The sequence below is a fragment of the Dromiciops gliroides genome, chromosome 1, assembly GCF_019393635.1.
Source record: "Dromiciops gliroides isolate mDroGli1 chromosome 1, mDroGli1.pri, whole genome shotgun sequence".
Classification (NCBI taxonomy): Eukaryota; Metazoa; Chordata; class Mammalia; order Microbiotheria; family Microbiotheriidae; genus Dromiciops; species Dromiciops gliroides.
The window spans coordinates 424,940,254-424,961,367 of NC_057861.1; the positions used below are offsets into that span (position 1 = coordinate 424,940,254).

Sequence of the window (21,114 nt, forward strand, 5' to 3'; positions counted from 1 at the left end):
TAACTTTGAACATGCTGTAACTACTCAGTAAAAAGCAAAATCTCTGCATGCAAAGACTTCTTCACTTTCTGCATATATACAAATAATCTCTCTCTCTCGCTCTCGCTCTCTCTCTCTCTCTCACTCTCTCTCTCACTTTCTCGCTCTGCAAGTAAAATTATATGTGGACACCCTATTTCTGTCCCAAGTTTATGGACAATTAGAGTGCACATGTCTCTGAAAGTCAGGAAAGCCTAACTAGGATCTAGGGGAGGAGAGAGAAAATGGGCCATGTCTGCTCTCTCCAAGTTCCTGGGCCAAGAGAGGGATAAGCAAGCATAAACTCTCTGAGGGAAGGCAGAGAGGTGGCCCTGACACACTGCTTAAAGCTAATTGGCTAGCATCATTCAGATCTGTTGGTTCACTGGATTTGAGGGTGGTTCAACACAGTGTGTGCTGATTTCAGAGCCCAGAGAACAGATCCTCTGGCAGGAACAAGGCTTTCAGGTGGGTGTGGTTTTAATCCCCATTCACTGTCCCAGGTCCCACTTGGCTGACTCTGGGCCAATCTTATTTTTTGTTTTTGTTTTTTTGGTGAGGCAGTTGGGGTTAAGTGACTTGTCCAGGGTCACACAAGTGGTAAGTGTCAAGTGTCTGAGGCTGGATTTGAACTCAGGTCCTCCTGACTCCAGAGCCGGTGCTCTATCCACTGTACCACCTAGCTGCCCCCTGGGCCAGTGTTTAAAGATCAGGCAGTTAGGCCCTCGAATGAGGGGGTCTCTGAGAGTCCCAAAACCCCATTATTTTCTCTCTCTATCACACACACATACACTATGCATACATATATGTGGGTAAACAGGCTGGGCCAAAAGTCATGATGTTTTAATAACTCTTTGAAAATTATTTTTTCTTTATTTTTTTGCCATTTATGAGATTTGCTTTTTCACACACTGTAAATTCATTTCCTATGTATACTGTATATGATGCTATGGTATTATAAATTTAAAACAAAAAAAAAGGAGTTATTAAACATTTAAACCTCTTCATAACCTTTGGACCACTCTGTGTGTGTATGTATACACAATATATTATATGTATATAAAATATATTGTGCATGTCCATATAAATCCATATACCTATATAGACATACAATATATTATGTATAATATTACATATCTGTGTATATCTATCTATTTATCTATAAAATCCCCCTAGCTTGTAGTGGGCACTTAATAAAATGTTACTAATTGATTGATACACAAAGACATAAATTCTCAATTAGAACCATTTTTTCTTCTAAATCATATTTCTTCCTAGTTAGCAAGTCATAGTATATGTACACATATTATTCACAAAATTCAGTATACTACATCTCTCTTCATTTTGAATGTAATGGTATTTAAATATCCACGCACAATTTACCCAACAATATAATAAATAATTAAGTGTGCAAGCAATGTCCAACCAAAATGGATGCAACAATTAAGTCAATTTGTCATGACGTATGAGACGCTAGTGTAGTTCTTTCTTTAGATAATCAATTCATGTGGCTTTTGTAACAAGTCTGAAAGCATTTGTGTCTTTCTCCTTAAATAGCTGGAGTCTTCAGAATATTCATCAGCATCTCTCCCCTTGTAGAAGCGTAGCTCTCTCTTGGGCTATGAAGATGCTAAAGAAGGATGCTGGTATTGCCGTACCAAGGCACAACCCCATGCTGCAAAGTTTTACACTGAGGCAGGCCTTCTCCTGGTCCCTTAGCCTTGTGAAAGCCTTTTTATTATAGAACTGATTAATCCAGTAGAAATATACAATTAACTCTCAGTTGGTGGTCTAGTTACAGAGAGACTGTCTCTCATACCTGCCGGCTTTAGCAGAGACTTCACCACCAAGCAAGGATATTTTGCTAAGACAGAAGAAAGTCTTTTCTTTAAAAAAAATTTAATTTAAGAATTTGAGAATTCTTGACTTCTGTACAAGGGATTAGGGGGTGGGTAAAAGGCAGAGAAAGTGCTAATGGACCCAGGGAAGGTGGGACAGGAAAATGGAATCACTAGGCAGATTGTATCAACTATCTCATAATAGTGTTGCCATTATTATTTCCCCTCTACTCAATTTGTGTAGTGTATGGTATCCTGTGTTAAATTCAAATTTATTATTTTTTCAATGAGATTTTATTTTTTTCTCTCTCATATTCAAAACAAAACAAAACAATGCTCTGTTGTCTTCAGTGATTCAAATGTTTTGCTAAGACTTATGTGCCATATATGTACATTTATTGTCTTCAAACTAGTCTGGTTGAGTCACTGAATTACTCTTAAATATCTTCTCTCCCTTTTTTTTTTTTCTTCGGGTAGAGTGGAAATAAGGTGTCAATCACCACAACTCCTTTTGAAAACACATCAATCAAAACAGGCCCAGCTCGAAGAAATAGCTACAAGAGCCGGATGGTAAGACGGAGTAAGAAGACCAAAAAGAAAGAAAGTCTAGAAAGGTTAGTCCAGTTTTTTATTTTGTGCAGTCCATCCTTTTTTGAGGGGGAGGGTTATGAATGTGATATATACTTCCTTTTTTGTGATCCTTCCTCTACTCTCTTCCCTTCCCCCAATAAAATTCACAAATAATAGCTAACATTTCTATAATGTATAATGACTTATAAGACACTTTGTACCAGCACCGTGTTGAACCTTTCATAGTTATCATCTCATATTTTTCCTCACAACAACCCTGAGAGACAGGTGCTATTATTACTCCCATTTTATAAATAAGGAAATTCAGTCCAATAGGAGTTAACTGATTTGCTTAGGGTTATACCACTAGGAAAGTATCTGAGGCCAGATTTGAATCTCCTGACTCCAGGCCTGGTGCTCTATCCACTGAGCCACCTGGTGGCGCCAGTGGATAGGGTACTATCCTCAAAGCCAAGTAGTCCTTCTGGGTTCAAGTCCCACACCTGACAGCCTATGTGATCCTGAGCAAGTCCCCTGATTGCTCTGTGTTCTTGGAAACCTCTCAGGACTAGCATAGAAGGTGCTGATGGGCATTGATTGAGGGGAGTTTCTTCACCCAGGAGTTCCCCATGCCAAGGAAAGCACAGATCCAGCCCCTTGCCACCCTGCCTCTCACTTGAGATATAAGCATTTTAAGGACAGGAGGGGAAATTTCCCATTTAAACACATCAAAAATGGGGGATCCAAAGGTTGATATTGTGACAAATGCTGAGCTGCATGGACAGAGCATTTCCATCTGTACCTGTTGCATTAAGGAGCCCCAAATAAGCATGGCCTAGGTTTGCCACAGGGCTGCCAGGCCCCATCCCAGAGGGGCTCTGCTGTGATAAGCTTCCTTCCCCAATTTTTTCTACTTAAATGTACAACCTGTCTTGTTATTACACATGCTTGAGTGCTGCCCAATGCAAAGGAAGCACGGGGCATTGGATAAAGCTCCCACCCAAGGTAATCCCATCAAAGACATTTACTCATGTAGAGATAATGGCTTTTCTTTCTGTGGGGATTTACTTTGCAGTATTTCTTAATTAAATTGTGCCTCTTTATATTTTTGGATATGTGCCCAGAAGCAAAGGATGCCCTTTTAACAAAACGAACAAATAAATAAGTAATTGAATGTATTTAACAGTTTCATTTTCTCCACATCCCTTCTTAAATGTAGAATGTTTATGAACTAGACTGTGAAATCTGTGCTATATATACATTGTTTTAAAGAGGCCATAATTCTTCTTCCCCTTAACAGCTTGTTTCAAATCTTAAAACGCTTTTTAGAAATGAAAATAGCCCCTAATTCTCCACCATGACTATGGTATCCCCCTCACTGATTCACCCTCAACCTCTTCCCCTTCTATTAACTTGCTTCTTTTGGATACAGGGGCAGGAGTAAAATTTGTTGAGAATTTGTCTCCCAAAGTCTTCTGACATATTTGGTGCTATTTCCTCTACAGGCGGAGATCCCTCTTCAAAAAACTAGCTAAACAGCCTTCGCCTTTACTCCACACTAGCCGAAGTTTCTCCTGTTTAAACCGTTCTCTTTCATCTGGAGAGAGCCTCCCCGGGTCCCCAACTCATAGCTTGTCTCCCCGATCACCTACCCCAAGCTACCGTTCCACTCCAGATTTTCCATCTGGTGAGTTTCCCTTTCGAAATAAGAAAAGATGCTTGGAAACCTAGTCTTCAGCTTGCCCACTATTAAGAAAGCATGATCTTGTATAATCTGTATCAAATTGCTTGCCTTCCTCAATGAGAGGGGAGGAAGAGAATTTGAGACTCAAATTTTTTTTTTAAATGTTAAAAATTGTTGTTACATATAATTGGGGAAAATATATGTGTATATGTATATACAATTATACACATATATAATAAATAATTGGGGAAATATATATATATACATATGTATGTATATATATATAATATTTCCCCAATTACATGTGACAATTTTTAATATTTGTTTAATATAGAGAGATTTTATTTTTATATTGTATAATTTATTTATATTATATGAAATATAATATGTAATAAGTATATCATTATATAAAATAAATATAATTTCTATGCACATATATGCATGATCTTTTAGGAGATGGATTAAATAGGCCCTTCCGTGTCACCAAAGATAGTGAGCTAAGCAGAATCATGATGCAAAATAAGATATTTAAAAATAATTAAAGTAATTACTAAAATAATAGCGGGCCTTTACAGAGGTGGGGGATTATGGGTCTGGAACAGTACATATTATATTAGACTTTTTGGATGAGTTGATTGGTTTTGACAAACCTTTTTTTCTTCTTGTTAAAATCCCTAGTCATTAATATGATCATGTTTATAAAAATGCACATGAATAGCCTATATCTGATTGTTTATTGCCTCCGAGAGGGGAAAGGGTAAGAAGGAAAGGAGGGATAGAATTTGGAACTCAAAACTTTAAATTAAAATGTTTATTATTTTAAAAAATAAAAAAAAATTAAGTCCCTAGTCAAAAAGGATTGCTGTTTGTGGGTTTGGGAGTGGAGTCTGGGAAGGGGAGGTGCTAACAGTTGCAGAGAAGGGTCTGGCTTGCATTAATTGAGGGGAATTTCTTATATATGGGAATCATAGGTGATGTGAAAACAAAAGAAATTGATAAATTGTTTTTGACATAATGAACATTATCAAGCTACTGAAAATAGTGTGTTATATCTTAGGCATAAACAGGTTTAGCTTAAAAATTAGAAAATAGTGTTTTAATTAGAGTAGCTAAATCTATAACTAGTTCATCTACCATGTACCCAGAATGCTCTGCAGAACAGAGACATGGAAAAGAAAAATGAGCTTTTGGTTCTCATGAGGTCTTTGCTTTTTATGCCCACAGGTACTAATTCTTCCCAGAGCAGCTCTCCAAGTTCCAGTGCCCCCAATTCTCCAGCTGGTTCTGGGCACATCAGGCCCAGCACTCTCCATGGCTTGGCACCCAAACTCAGTGGACAGAGATACCGGTCAGGGAGACGTAAATCAGCGGGCAGCATTCCGCTTTCCCCATTGGCCAGGACACCTTCTCCAACCCCACAGCCCCCCTCCCCTCAGCGGTCACCGTCCCCCTTGCTAGGACACTCTCTTGGCAATTCCAAGATTGTACAGGCCTTTCCCAGCAAAATGCATTCCCCACCCACGATCGTCAGACACATCGTGAGGCCCAAGAGTGCTGAGCCACCAAGGTCCCCCCTGCTCAAGAGAGTCCAGTCTGAAGAAAAACTTTCTCCTTCCTACAGCAGTGACAAGAAGCATCTCTGTTCTCGTAAACATAGTCTGGAGGTGACTCAGGAAGAGGTGCAGCGGGAGCAGTCTCAAAGAGACACGACGCTCCAGAGCCTAGAGGAGAACGTGTGTGATGCCCCTTCCCTCACCCGAGCCAGGCCTGTGGAACAAGGCTGCCTGAAACGCCCCATCTCAAGAAAGCTGGGAAGGCAGGAGTCTGTGGACGAGCTAGACAGAGAGAAACTCAAAGCCAAGGTGGTGACGAAGAAACAAGACTTCCCTGAGAAGCCAGAACCCCTGCAGAAATCCCATGAACCATGCAGCGATTTGGAAAACCTCACGACCTTGAGACTGGAAGAGAGAGAGAAGAAAACATATCAGAAGGCTTTAGAGAGATCCAGTAATTTTGAGAATAGAGCAGCAATGCAGGAGACGACATCGTTGTCATCCCTGTCAGTCAGCGGCCTGCTTCACAAGAATGCAGCCGGTGTGAAGCCCAGCGATGGGGACGCCCAGGTAGCCTGCCACAGACTCACCCTCAGTGAGCATAGCCTGGGCTCTCACGACTACAAGAGGATGCCTCCTCCGTGCCTGCTGCAGGACATGCTCACACACCCGGCAGAGAGAATGGCTGGCGGGAGAGGGGATGGTGCCGAGAAGGCCAGCCAGCCCAAAGAATTCAGCAAGTTTGAAAAATTCGATGGCAAGCTCACAAATATCGATTACCTTCGGAAGAAGATGACCTTTGAGGAGAAAGATGACGGCCTGGGTTCAGTGCTGAAGCCCAAGCTGACATCAAATGTCCATGAATGCCTACAGCTGAATGCCACCAGGTCTATAAATGTGCAGCAGGACCCCACTCCCATCTCAGAAAGCCGGGTGGTCATCGGCAGCACCCACGGGGTGCAGATCAGTTCTACGGCGTTTGTTCCTCTCAAGGCTCTGGCTGGTCGAGCAGAGAGTGGGGTGGAGAAGTCCACCTTGATTCCTCCTGAATCCCCAGTCAGGAAAAGTCCATCAGAATATAAACTGGAAGGCAGGTCTGTTTCTTGCCTCAAGCCTATTGAAGGCACTTTAGACATCGCTTTATTATCAGGGCCTCAGGCTTCCAAGACAGAAGGGCCGTCACTGGCTTCTACGGAGACCCATCATCTCAGTAGTGACACGGGACCCGTTCTGTCTGTGAGTTCCACGAAGGGCGAAGCTGCCAGTCAGAAGGAGCCCCCAGTGAGTTGCTTAAAGATGAACAAATCCTACCTTCTAGAACCCCGATTTCAGCAACCGAGCAAGGGATTCTCAAGCACACCAGCAGCCCCAGAACTGGAAAAGGAGAGAAGGGTCTCCCATTCAGCTGTAAGAAACCCTGCCCCCATCAGTGAAAGCAGTCATAAGAGAGAGGACAAACGGTGGGACCACCCAGCTGTGGAGGCCAAACTCCTTTCCTCCCCTGGTCAGAATGCCACGACTGGCCCCAAACCAGCAGCTCCCCCAGCGTTCCTCAGTCCTGATAATAACCCTGGAAGAGAGAGGCAGAACCACAAGGAATCCTCTGGGAAGTACCCACCGACCTCGAGAAGCAGCGAGCCGCTGACGGTGGTGAGGGCAGAGGTCGCCCGAGAATCCTTTATGGAGCATTTGACCCTGGACGCTCCAAAAGCTAGCAGCTTTGGAAACAGTGCTTCTGGAGTCAGACCCAGCCCAGACTTTCCCACTCAGCCACGTGCAGTGGAGAAACTTAGGGGTGCTGGTGGCAAAGCTGATCTCAAAGAAGGTAAAGAAATAACCAAGCCGCTGGCCAGAGAGGACACTCGCTCCTCTAGGATTCCTGGTGAGAGGGAGGTGAGCAAGCAGAAAACCAGTGTGGACCTGAAGCCTGAGGCTTCTCTCTCAAAAAGGTCTGGCCAGCTGCCAGGAGTCAGTAACACCAAGAATGAAAAAGCCCTGGGCTTTCCATCATTACAGAAGGACAGTCCCAAAGAAGTGGAAAGGAAAGACTCAACTTTTCAGAAACAGGTCAGCAGCCCCCAGCCTTCACTGGCCTCCAAGGACCCCCCTGGTGCAGTGACCAGGCAGCAGCTCAGTTCACCAATTCTCCCTTCAGTTAAGGAGCCTGTCTCTAGGACCTGTGCGTCAGAGGTGCCCACGGGCCTTCCTGATGCTCCCGTCAAGCCTGCTGCAGCCCAGGCAGAAGGCAGCGGCCACAAGCTCAAGCCTGCACCTGAGGCTTGCCCTCCAAAGTCTAAACCCTCGGAAAGAATGGTGGCATCCCAGAAACAGTGTGTGGGAGCTGCCAAGGAGAAAGAGGCTGCCCTGCAGGCCCCCAGCAGCACTAGCAAAGAGGTGAAAAGCACCAGCAGAACTGTGCCGGAGACCTTTCCCTTCATCTCTGGCTCCCAAAGGAAACTGAACAATGAGGGTGTGCAGGGGGACAGAACCCCTGACTCCCAAGGTGGGCCAACGCCTTCGTGCCAGACAGAGGGCGGCACTACCCTTGACAACAAGTTGAAATCCCTATGTAATAGCAGCACCCCGGCGGTCCATTCACAGAGGCAGGACCCCACTGGCTCAATTGAGCTGGCAGAACAGAAGGTTTCCATGGTCCCAGAAAAACAGCCCCTGCCCCTGAAGCACCCCAAGCCATCCACTGTGAAAGACACTCCCTCTCTGTGCAAGCAGACTGACAAAAACCCAAGTCCCTCGGCCACCTGCAAGCAGACTGACAAGGGCCCAGGTCCCTTGGCCAACATGGCAGACAAGAAGCCAGAAGGGAAAAAATGCACTGACGCACTTTATGTTCTACCTGACTGTGGGAAACTGGAGCACAATCTTTCATTGGCGAACTGCGAGGCCAAGGTTAAAGGTGGGGAGAAGCCAGCTGGAGCAGGGAAGAGCTCCTCAGAGCCCAAAGGGAAAGCTCCACCTTCACAGAAGCAGTTGATGGAAACCAGCAAACAGGGTGGGATGAAGCGTTCTCCGTCAGCCACCGGGCAGAGTTCCTTGCACTCGACTGCCCCCTCAGAGAAGACTCTGAGCTCCTCATCCAGTTTCCCTGAGTCTAAGTCAGGCATCCTGGAGACCTCTTCACTGGCTGGGGACACCCCTTCTGCCAAGACAAACATGAGCCAGGCAGAACCATCAGCTCCTAGCACCAGGGACTTTAGGAAGCCAGGGTCTGGGGCAGATGGGAGAACACAAATGACCAAGAGTGATTCATTGCCATCCTTCAGTAGCACAGCAGGTGCCCTGGAGGCCCACCACCCTGATTCACACCTCAGGGGGGAAGTCAGGACCCTGGACAGGGCCCTCTCCATGACCACCACAACCCAGGCCCAAACTCTGGCTTCCAGGAAACAGAATGTAGGAAAAGACATTCCCAGGTCAGCTACAAACACTGACCGCCTTGTAGCCTCTTCTTCTGAAAAGGACTTTGTGGTACGCCAGCGACGAGGGAAAGAAGCTTTGCGGAGCAGCCCCCACAAAAAGGCTTCCTAATGGGGCAGGACCCAGGAGGCAGGACTGTGGAGACTCGGATTGGATGTTGTTAACTATGTCCTGACGACCTTCAAAAAACCAGCACCAAATGGGATTGTTCGCCAGGCAGAGCTTTGGGAGGAGGAAGAGGAGGAAGAGGAGGAGAAGGGTGGACAAAGAGATAGAGAGGACCTTTTTCCATATGCCTTCCCAATTGTAACCGGTAAAACTGTTACCATTATAGTATTTGTACAAAAATACCTTTACAGTTGAGAGTTGTTGAGGAAAAAAGATGTTCTCTGTAAATATCTAGCAGTGTGTTTGGTTTTTGAATGTAGAATATACACTTTGCTGCTGATTGCGTTGTTTACTACAACTTTTTTGTTAAACAAATTGTTGCTTTGCCACTTACTTACCATAATGTAGGAAAGAAGCAAAATTACTAAAACTGGGGCATATGCCCTCACACACATATACACAAAACACAGTTTTGGTCTATGGTTTAAAACAATAGTTCAAGGCTACATTTTTACAAGTTAAAGTATTCTAAGAGTTAAAGGCAAAAAAATCATAAATACAGCAGTTCGTGAATTTTTATGTGTATTTTTAATCAGATTTTGATAGTACTGTATCTGGCTACCTATATTTCCAGATCTAATTTAAAATGTAACTTGATCACTGCATTTAAAATCTGCCTCAGTTAGGATAGGCCTGGACTCACGGGGCCTACCATTTTTATTTCATGAATGTCCTAGCAAGGCCTTTTGATCCCAGGTCCAAGTGTCTGAAAGACCAGTTGTTCACTTTTGGTCTGTTGGTATATGTCTTGGGCCTTCACCTCACGTGGCGCTGGGACTATAAATACTCATCAGCTTAATTTCTGCTGTAATCCTTTCATTTTTTTTTTCTTTCAGCTCTTAAACTCAGGCCTTTATGCTGTGAGTCTTATGTATAAGAAGCACATGTGTTGTCCTCCCATATCTGCCCTGCTCTAGTATAAGAAGAAAAGACGATGACTTAAACCCCCTCAAGTATTTAGGTTTGAGTAATCAGTTTCATGAATTGTAGCACTTTTTTCGAGTTTGACATTTTTGGGCAAAAAAAGGAAAAAGTGGTTTTAGCATCATGTCATAAATAGAGATAACCAGGACATCAGATCCATTTTAATACATAGTGGGGGCCTTATGTTATAGATAAAGCTTGCTGTTTTTAGCAAGTAATCCTGGGTTTCACATTCGTCTCTAAATGCATTGGGTAGCTCCATACATTTCATAACATGATCTCTTTATTTGTATGCAAAAAAGTAAATACTGTATTATTAATAAAAAGCAGCATTTTTGTAACAAAGAGACCTTGCTGGAGCTATTTGGTGCTTGAATGTGACTGTCCTTTTTACTTTTGCTAAGCCTTATTTAAATTTTATATACTGTGGAACATGTAGAATTTGTCAGATGATTTTAGTGCTGACGTACTTTGTTTTGTTCTGTTCTGTCTTTTTTTTTTTCTTTCTGAGGGAAAAGCACTTGATGAAACAAGTACTAAGGCACTAAGGGAAAATCAACACAGATAAGTATTTTTAAGATGCTTGGGATCGACATCACAATATTTCTGCTCCTTTTTCTCCCCTACTAAGGCGTATGCCCACCAAGAAGTAATCAAGCCCTCTATCCCTGATGGGGATTTTTTACTTTATCCAGGTTCTAAGCACAGTATAATCTTGAGCCTGAAGTGTGTTTGTCTGGCCAGGTTGTGAACAGGGCTCCTAAAACAAAAATATGATCCAATTAGTTCTTTGGGTTTTGCCTCATTCTAATGAAATGCTAATAGAAAGAAAAAGAAACACTTTCCCTCCCCTTAATTTTTCATAGGGCATGGCCATTTCCCATCCTCCCTTTGACACTTGTAAAGGAAACAAACATTTTTCATTTTTTTTTACTGATTTTGAATACTGGTCTCAACATTTGCAGTATATATCTGTGTTTGACGATCATCACCCCAATACTAATGCACTCAGACATCATGAAGCTTCGATCAAGGAGGTATTTCATAGTTTACAGCCCTTGCATTTTAACTGTCCTATTGTTTCCTTTAAAGCACAATTAGCTGCTTGTTTACAATGATATCCTTTTTATGTATATTTTGTATAGTGTGTTATCATCATTTCTGCCAAATCTGGTTTTGCATTTTGGATGAGTAATGAGTACAATGGGGTTGTGTTCATGTAATACCTGTTTGTTGGTGTGAAACTCTCTAATCAGCTGGTAGAAATCCTCCTGCTGTGTTCTATCTGGTCAGTCTTTGTGTGATTGTAAGATGTGCTCCTTGGTAGTACTCCTAGCTGTAGATTTGCCAGCTTAAAAAAAAAGTTTGTTAGGTTCTGTGCAATAAAGTGTTTGCAGTCTGATTTTCTGGAAGAAATTCCTTATGGATGTCATAATTGTTGTATATTGAACAAATATTTATACTTATGCAGTTGCATAACATTGAAATAAAAATTTAGCATGAAAAGATAAAGACTGGTAGGTTCTTACTCCCTTCTCTTTCCTGACCATCACCCTCCCCCCTAAGGAAAGAAAGTTGCTCAATATAAAAGAAGTTGTTAATCGTAGTTCTAGGATTCTATAAATTTATTTTACCAGCAGCAGTAAGGCTGCCAAAAGAACAAATAACTAACCAAGAAATAGTTCATTGGGATATTTGTTTTAAATTCTCCCCCCCACACAATTCATTTTCTGAGAACAAGAAAGAATTCCAAGATGAAATAATACATTCTTGGTCATGATCAGTTTTAGCATCTATGAGAACAGTTACATAGCTTATATCCTGCTTAAAGAAAAGCTACGCTCTTGGGAAGAATTATGGTACTAATCCTTTTGTGGGTTTTTTTTTTTTTTGGTGGTATGCAGTAAAGTAATTCAGGTCTCACACTAAAGAATTTACCCAGGATGTTACAGACATATCCAGAATGTACCTAACAAAGCTAATCTCATCATCCACCAAACAATCGTCAAGCATTTGTTAAGCTCTTACTGTGTGCCAGGGAATGTGCGAGGTGCTAGAAATACAGGATCTTACAGTCTATGAAATGATCCAATACAAACCTCTGGAAGTTTATATTTTAAAATTTAAGGAGGCAGCTAGGTGGTACAGTGGATAAAGCACTGGCTTTGGATTCAGGAGGACCTGAGTTCAAATCTAGCCTCAGACACTTGACACTTACTAGCTGTGTGACCCTGGGCAAGTCACTTAACCCCCATTGCCCCACAAAAAAAAAAATTAAGGCAGTTTTTTTTGGGGGGGAGTCACTAATAATAGCTCAGGAAAGGAGAGAAAGGCTTCATAGAGGAGCTAGTATTTCAGCTGAGCTTTAGATGAAAATCCATTCTTAGAGAAAGAGGTGAAGAGGTAGACTCCAGATATGGAATAAAGACCAATGAGGGGTGTGTAAGGAACAGCCAGCAGGGCACTTCAGCTGTATGGAGAGTGCATGAAGAGGAATGATATAGAATCAGGCAGCTAATGAATAATAGGAATAATATCATCGGATTTTAAGGTGAAAAGAAGCTTAGAGGTCATCTACCCAACCCCTCATTTTGGAATGGAGAGTGCAAGAGGTAGAGCACTGGCCCTGGATTCAGGAGGACCTGAGTTCAAATCTAGCCTCAGACACTTGACAACTTACTAGCCGTGTGACCCTGGGCGAATCACTTAATCCCAATTGCCTCACCAAAAAAAAAAAAAATCGGTGTTTACCTTGGTTTTTATATAATAAAGAAGCAGCCACAAAGCAAGGAAAACTGAAATTCATGTCTGTCCTCTAGTCTAAGTTGACTTTGAGACATGGGGCAACATACAGCCTCTTAGTCCTCTAAGTCACTCTGTAAGACTATTTAAGTTACCCAAAATTTACCAGCATTGGTGGAGGGCCTTTTCTCATCTGAATCCCATATGACAATGCTATCAGAGGTCCAGTTCCTATACTTTGAGATGAAGAAAGATTTCAAGAGGAAAAAAAATATTTAAAACCTTTTAGGAGAGGGAACAGTTACAGAAATGTATTATAAATATTAGATGTATATTATAAATAAATATTAAGCACCTATTATATGCCACTATGCTAAGACCTTGACAGAAAATTTCATTTGAGCCTCACAATAGCCCTGAGAAGTAGGTGCTATTATGATACTCATTTTACAGTTGAGGAAACTGAGGCAGGTGGTCAAGTGACTTGCCACTTGTTACACAGCTAGGAAGTATCTATAACTGGATTTGAACTCGGTTTTTTTTTAACTCCAAGCCTAGCACTCTATCCATGACACTAGCTACCTTTTAGATGAAGCCTGGATTTAAAGGACCTCAAAATGTCATTGTCCCATATAATAATATTATTACTAACTTTCATTTGTATGCTGACAATCCATTTTGGTCCAGACCACATTGATTATTTCATGAGGAAGAGAGTTCAAATATTATGTCCTGGTTTTATAAGGAAGGAAACTTAAGCTCCCTAAGACTTGCCTAAATATTCAAATTTGGTCATCTAACTCCACCAATAATGATTTTTTTTTGCAACAAACATTTATTTAATTTTTTCCAGTTACATGTAAGGGTAGTTTTCAATATTCATTTTCGTAAGATTTAGAATTCCAAGTTTTTCTCCCTCCCTCCCTGCCTTTCCTCCCCACGCCACAAAACCACAACCAGGTTATGTATGTACAATCCACAAGTGTTTTTTTAATTAGTTCTTTCTATGGGGGTGGATAGTAAGCTTTGTCATTGGATTGTCTTGGATCATTGCATTGCTGAGAGTAGTTAAGTCATTCACAATTGCTCATCGAACAATATTGCTGTCCCTATGCACAATGTCCTCCCAGCTCTGATCACTTTACTATACATCAGTTCATGAGTCTTTCCAGGTTTTTCTGGGATCATCCTGTTTGTTATTTCCGATAACATAAGACCATTCCACCACAATCATATACCACAGTTTCTTCTGTCATTCCTCAGTTAATGGATATTCCCTTGATTCTCAATTATTAGCCACCACAAAGAGTTGCTATAAATATTTTTTGTACAAATTTTTCCCCTTTTCTCTTTTTCATGATTACTATTGTTAACTGTTTCCCTTCCATCCTATTCCCTTCCCCATGATATTTATTCTGTTATCCATCTTCTTTCATCCTATCCCTCTTCAAAAGGGATTTGCTTCTGTCTGTACCCTCCCCCAATCTGCCCTTCCTTCTTTTGCCCCGCTCTCTTTATTCCCTTCCCCTCCTTTTTTCCTGCAGGGTTAGAGAGATTACTCCACTCAATTGAGTGTGTATGTTATTCCCTCCTTAAGCCATTTTTTTTTTTCAGTGAGGCAATTGGGATTAAGTGACTTGCCCAGGGTCACGCAGCTAGTAAGTGTTAAGTGTCTGAGGCCGGATTTGAACTCAGGTCCTCCTGACTCCAGGGCCGGTGCTCTATCTACTGTGCCACCTAGGTGCCCTTCCTTAAGCCAATTCTAATGAGATTGAGGTCTTTGAGCCAACTTTGATGAGTGTTAGACTCATTTACTGCCCAGATTAAATAGATTGCTCCACACAGTTGGGTGTGTATGTTTTAGTTCCTCCTTGAGGCAACTCTAATGAGTTTAAGGTCTTTGAGCCTTTTCTGATGAGTATAAAATTAATTTACTGCTCTGCTCTTCTCCCATCTCTTCCCCCACTCCATAAGCCTTCTCCTGTTTCTTTCATGTAGGATTTCACCTCTCCCCTTCCCCCTCCCCCAGTGCATTCCCCTTACCCCTCAATTTAACCTTAAAGATGTCATTATGGGGCAGCTAGGTGACAAAGTGGACACCCTGGATCCAGGGGGATCTCAGCCAAAACCCGTCCTCAGACACAAGACAGTCACCCACTGCACAACCCCAGGTATATCACTCAACTCCAATTTTCCATGGTTCTCTAGGGTCTTGTATTTAAAAGTCAAATTTGCCACTCAGTTCAGGTCTTTTCATCACAAATACCTGAAAGTCCTCTTTTATTAAAGTCCCATTTTTTCCTCTGAAAGATCTATGGTCAGTTTTGCTGAGTAGGTGATTCTTGGTTGTAATCCCAATTCCTTTGCCCTCTGGAATATCATATTCCATGCCCTCCAGTTCTTTAATGTAGAAGCTGCTAGATCTTGTGCTATCCTGACTGGGGCTCCACAGTACTTGAATTCTTTCTTTTTGGCAGCTTGCAACATTTTCTCCTTGACCTGAGAGCTCTGGACTTTGGATATAATATTCCTAGGATTTTTCCACCTTCTGGAGGTGATCAGTGGATTCTTTCAATTTCTATTTTAGCTTCTGCTTCTAGAATTTCAGGGCAATATTCCCTGAGAATATCTTGGAAGATGATGTCTAAGCTTTTTCCTTGATCATAGTTTTTTTTGTTTTTGTTTTTTTTAGTAAGACAATTGGGGTTAAGTGACTTGCCTAGGGTCACACAGCTAGTAAGTGTTAAGTGTCTGAGGTCGGATTTGAACTCAGGTACTCCTGACTCGAGGGCCGGTGCTCTATCCACTGTGCCACCTAGCTGCCCCAATCATAGTTTTCAGGTAGCCCAATAATTTTCAGATTATCTCCCCTGGACCTATTTTCCAGGTCAGCAGTTTTTTCAAGAAGATATTTCACATTGCCCTCTATTTTTTTATTCATTTGGATTTGCTTTATTGTGTCTTAGTTTCTTATAAAGTCACTGGCTTCCATTTGTTCAATTCTAATTCTTAGGCAATTATTTTCATCAGAGAGCTTTTCCATTTGGTTTTTCAAGCTGTTGACTTTTTCTCATATCTTTCCTGCATCACCCTCATTTCTCTTTCCATTTTTTCCTCTACCTCTCTATCTTCAAAGTCCTTATTGAGTGCCTCTATGGCCTGAGACTAATTCGTATTTTTCCTGGAAGCTTTAGATATAGGGGCCCTGATGTTGACATCTTCCTCTGAGGGTGCACTTTGACCTTCCTTGTCACTGAAGAAGCTTTCTATGGTCCTTACCTTCCTCTATCTGCTCATCTTGCCTTTCTTTTACTTGGCTTTTAGCTCCTTAAAGTGGGGCACTGTTTCCAGGCTGCAGTATCCCAAGCTTCAGAAGTCCCAGGTGGTATGATTTAAGGAAGAGCAGGTCCTTTCACTCACCTGGCCTGTTCCCTGGTCCATAGATGACCCCAGACCAACTTGCTAATCAACCAACTTTGTATGTTGTGGTTTTCAGCTCTGACGAGCCTGTGTCGCTCCCCCACCTGGGCCACTGCTTCTCGAGCCTACCTTCTGGTTCCCAGCAGGGGTGAAAAACCCAAGTTCTGCCTCAGCACCAGCATAGACCCCTGTAGTCTCCCTCCTGCCAAGGGCTCAGCCCTCTCACCAGACTGTGAGCTTATTTCCAGACAACACTGGCGCTTCAGCTGATTCAGAGGCTCTGGGGGTCTCCTTCTCTGGTGAGGCCTTCCTGGGACTGGATCTGTGTCAGGGTGACTGTGGGGTTGGGCTCAACTCCTGTATTAGCACAGCAGCTCCCTCCTTCTGACCTTCTAAGCCATTCTTGGTTGAAAGATGACTTCAGCACATTCTTTTGTGGGTTTTACTGCTCCAGGCATTGTCCTATGTCATTATTTGGATGTTTTTTGGAGTGATTGTGTCAGGAGTTCAAGAGCTCATTGCCGTTCCCCTGCCATTTTGGCTCTGCCCTGGAAGTCTTACACCAGTAATTATAATAGCAATTGCTAGCATTTATGTAGTGCCTTCAGGTTTGCAAAGCACTTTATAAATATCTCATTTTATCCTCACAGCAACTCTGAGAGGAAGGTGTTGTTAGCCCCATTTTACAGATGAAGAAACTAAGGCAAACAGCTTAAGTGGCTTGCTCAGTGTCACCCAGCTGTTCCATGTCTGAGGCTAGATTTGAACTTAGCCCAGAGCTCTCTCCTCCCACTAGCCATCTTCTACTCTTTTAAGAAGCATAATTACTGGGGGCAGCTAGGTGACGCAGTGGATAAAGTACTGGCCCTGGATTCAGGAGGACCTGGGTTCAAATCTGGCCTCAGACACTTGACACTTACTAGCTGTGTGACCTTGGGCAAGTCACTTAACCCTCATTGCCCCACCCCCACTCCCTCCAAAAAGCATAATTACTATAAGTTAGAGAAGTAAGTTTTCTGCAAGCATAGTTGTGGTTTTCTTGCATCTTAGTGCCAGCCTACTTTTTTACCTGGAAGAACACATTTGATTTTATGTGGCAGGGAAAAGGAGGATGGGTGGAGGATAATGATCAATTTACACACACACACAAAAAATGTATAGCCAACTTTTCAAGACTTTTATCTGTTCCATAAATTATTTGAGCCAGTAGATAGGCAGCAGCTGATTTTTTTTTGTTTTTTAGTAAATTCAGTAGAATTGGCTTGAAGTTTAATTTTTTCCCAAAAAGTAATAAAAAATGGCTTCACCAAATCTGTGTAGAAATGGCAAACCACTCCAGTGTCAAGAAAAACCCCCAAAGGGGTCACACAGAGTTATACACAACTGAAAAGGACTGAACAACACATTTTTAATCATAAAAGTATTTTATTATTTTCCAGTTACATGTAGAGATAGTTTTCAACATTTGTTTTTATAAGATTTCTAGTTCCAAATTTTTCTCCCTCCCCTTTCCTCCTCCCTCTCTAAGACAGTAAGCAATCTGATATAGGTTATATATGTACAATAATATTAAACATTTATGCATTAGTCATGGAATAGCATATTTTAAAGCAATAGCAACCAAAGGAAGCTTTCATGTGAAAGCTTTTTAGTGTAATTCCAATCCATCCTCTGGGAGCAAATAGGTCATTTCAAAGGCAAGCCAAACAAGTCAAAAAGAAGCTGGCTGTGGGTCAAACTTCAGTCCAAGTTACTCTGCCATACTAATAGGTATGCCCACACGTGACTGAATTTCATTAGATTTCTCAAGTAGATTCAGAGCCAGAGTGGACATCCATAGAGTTTCACGACAAGCATGTACAGGGACAAGCACTAAGGACTCTTTGACTGTGGTATCATTTTAAAGGAAGTTACAGATCATGCTATGACAATCCCAAGACATCTAGTTCCCCATTCCCTTATAACTGGGCCATTAAAATCCTTCTTGGTTTTAAATTGAGAATTTGTGGATGGGTGAAGAACCATCGGGCAAGAAAACTAATCATTCTGAGTAATAGTATTCCTTCTAATTAATCAACAGGCAATTACCCATCTAATACATTTGGTTCATAGCACAAAAGCAACATGAGAGAGCAGAGCTATATTAATTATAGAAATCTGCTCCCTGATGTGTAGGTCAGACATTAAGGAACCACGGGAGGGTTCTTTTATACACTGTGCTTATTGGCCTTAAATCGGGGTACTACTCCCCCCTTGAGGTCCAAGCAAACTGTATACATATTCTTTTTCTTTTACTCCTGTTATGATCACCATCAAAGTCAATCTGAGGAGATGAAGGTGGCTCAATACATAGAAAGCTGGACCTAGAGTCAGGAGTTCAAATCCTGCCTCAGACTCTGAGTCTGTATGTGCCTGGGCAAGTTACTTAACCTCTCTGCCTCAGTTTCCTCATCTACAAAATGTGGCTAATATCACCTTTCTCAGGGTTGTTGTGAGAATCAAAATAAATATTATATCTAAAGCATTCTGTGCACTTTCAAGTGCTATATAAAAGCTATCACCATCATTACCACCACAAATCTTTAAATAGCATGAAGGTATTGGCAGCTCTTGCTAGCATTTGACATTGCTTCTGCCAAAATATTCTATCCCACACCCTGAACCTTCTATTAGGATCTTCTTCCAGAGATTACGCAACATAGCCTTATGGAAAGAATTACACACACATATATCCATATATACACATACACATGTATATATGTATGTGTGTGTATATACATACACCCATACATGCATATATATGTACTATCCTTTGGCTGTGTGGACAGTTGGGGGTTTCACTGGGGAGAGTGTAGTGTGTGTGTAGTACAGTGGAAAAAAAATATTGGATTTGAAGTCACAGGACCTGGGTTAAAATATTTTTGTAATATTGGAGAAGCCTCTTCACCTCATTGGGCCTCAGTTTCCTGTAAAATGAGGATGTGGAACAAGAAAGACTATGAGATCCTTCCCCCTCTAAATCTAGGATCCTATGAATCCCATATGCACAGCTTTATTAGTCAAATGCTATCAAGATGGGACAGCTAGGTGGCACAGTGGATAGAGCACTGTGCCTGGAGTCAGGAAGACTCATCTTCCTGAGTTCAAATCTGGCCTCAGACACTTCTTAACTGTGTGACCCTGGGCAACTCACTTAACCCTGTTTGCTTCAGTTTCTTCATCTGTCAAATGAGCTGGAAAAGGAAATGGTAAACCACGCAAGAATCTTTGCCAAATAAACTCCAAATGGAATCACCAAGAGTTGGACATAACTGAACAACAATGATATCGAGATAGCAGGATCATATATTTATAGCTAGAATGGGCCATGGAGACCATTTAGTTCAACTCCTTCATTTTATAAATGAGTCCGTTAAGACCCAAAGGAAGTAATTGACTTCCCCAAAGTCTCCCTAATAAGGAGTAAAGGGGAGAGCTAGGATTTGAACACAAATCTGCTAAATCCATTGTTCTTACTGCTCTACCAAGATGTTCTTGCTTTTCATAGGAAAGAGGTCCTGTCCTCTAAAAGAACAGGAGGGGGGCAGCTAGGTGGAGCAGTGGATAGAGCACCGGCCCCAGAGTCAGGAGGACCTGAGTTCAAATCCAGCCTCAGACACTTATCACTTACTGGCTGTGTGACCCTGGGCAAGTCACTTAACCCCAATTGCCTCACCAAAAAAGAAAAGAAGAAGAAGAACAGGAGGGAGGATCGAAGTTGAGGGGATTGGAGCTCTAGAGGCAGAGGCTCTCTCAGGAGGACTTGTGGGCCCAAGCTGACACTTAGTCATACTTACTAGGTCAACCAGCCCTTCCCATCCAATGAAGCCACGGCTGCTGGCTGCAGCTCCCTCCTCCTCCTCCTCTGGCTAATGTGTGTCTATCTGCTGTGTGCTTAGCAGGGTCCCTCTTGGCTCCCACTAGGCTTTGCTAACCTATGCATATTTGATAGCCAGTGTGGCCTTAGGTTCAAATCCATTAGCTCTTTGGTCACCCCAGGCATTTCCACAGGCAAATGGGACTCATTAGCAACAGACCCTCAGAGGAAATCCACAGCTGCGGCCCCAGGGAGCTTGGGAACAATCCATCCTAAAGAATAAAATCACCATATCTTATTTATAACATCACGAGGTGATCTTTGAAAGCAATCTCTGTACTATAAATTTCTGACTGTATAATCTGTGCCTTTCACTGCTTTGCATGAAAGCCCTTCAGAAAGGTAATTTGTTTCAGAGGCTGAAGGCCTGCCTAGGTGTAAGTTTTGACAAGCCACCCAGGGTCAGACCTGACTTTCAATTGTTTGTGATGTCAGTCAGTTCATGCAAATGGATGGGAGGGGAAATCTTTTGCATACAATTACTAATTATGGCCCTATATATGTTTGTTGTTTCCCACCCGAAAATTTTTTGAAAAATGATTAATACTACCGTAAGCTGAGAAACGCTTCATAAATATTCATTGGACAGATCATCCATCTCTGTTGGGATATGGCTGTGACCCTGAGGGCTGAAGTATGCTGATGTCTCCAGGCCCTGAAGCAGGCGCCCGGCCTCTACAGGTCTCTACAAAGTCTTCATATGTCACACTGGTATTGCCATGTCCTAGGGTCCTAACCTGTCTAATAACAATCCCTAGTCTGCCATTTCTGTCCTCTAGAATATACATGTGGTGATAAATGATGTTCTTCTGAAGCCATTCATGAAATTGAGAGGTCCCTGCTCAG

The 21,114-nt window shown here is 42.2% G+C and overlaps 1 protein-coding gene across 5 annotated transcripts in view; it reads left to right on the forward strand.

Moving 5' to 3' along the window:
• The window catches only part of MAST4 (microtubule associated serine/threonine kinase family member 4), an 808,011-nt gene extending 796,323 nt beyond the window's left edge, over positions 1-11,688 (forward strand). For all 5 annotated transcript variants that reach the window (XM_043988945.1, XM_043988953.1, XM_043988971.1 and 2 more), the window contains 3 exons: positions 2,334-2,470; positions 3,932-4,113; positions 5,335-11,688. In XM_043988945.1, coding sequence (XP_043844880.1) covers positions 2,334-2,470; positions 3,932-4,113; positions 5,335-9,209 — 4,194 coding nt within the window. In that variant the 3' untranslated portion in view covers positions 9,210-11,688. The remainder of the gene's footprint in view (positions 1-2,333; positions 2,471-3,931; positions 4,114-5,334) is intronic.
• The last annotated feature ends 9,426 nt before the right edge of the window (positions 11,689-21,114 follow it).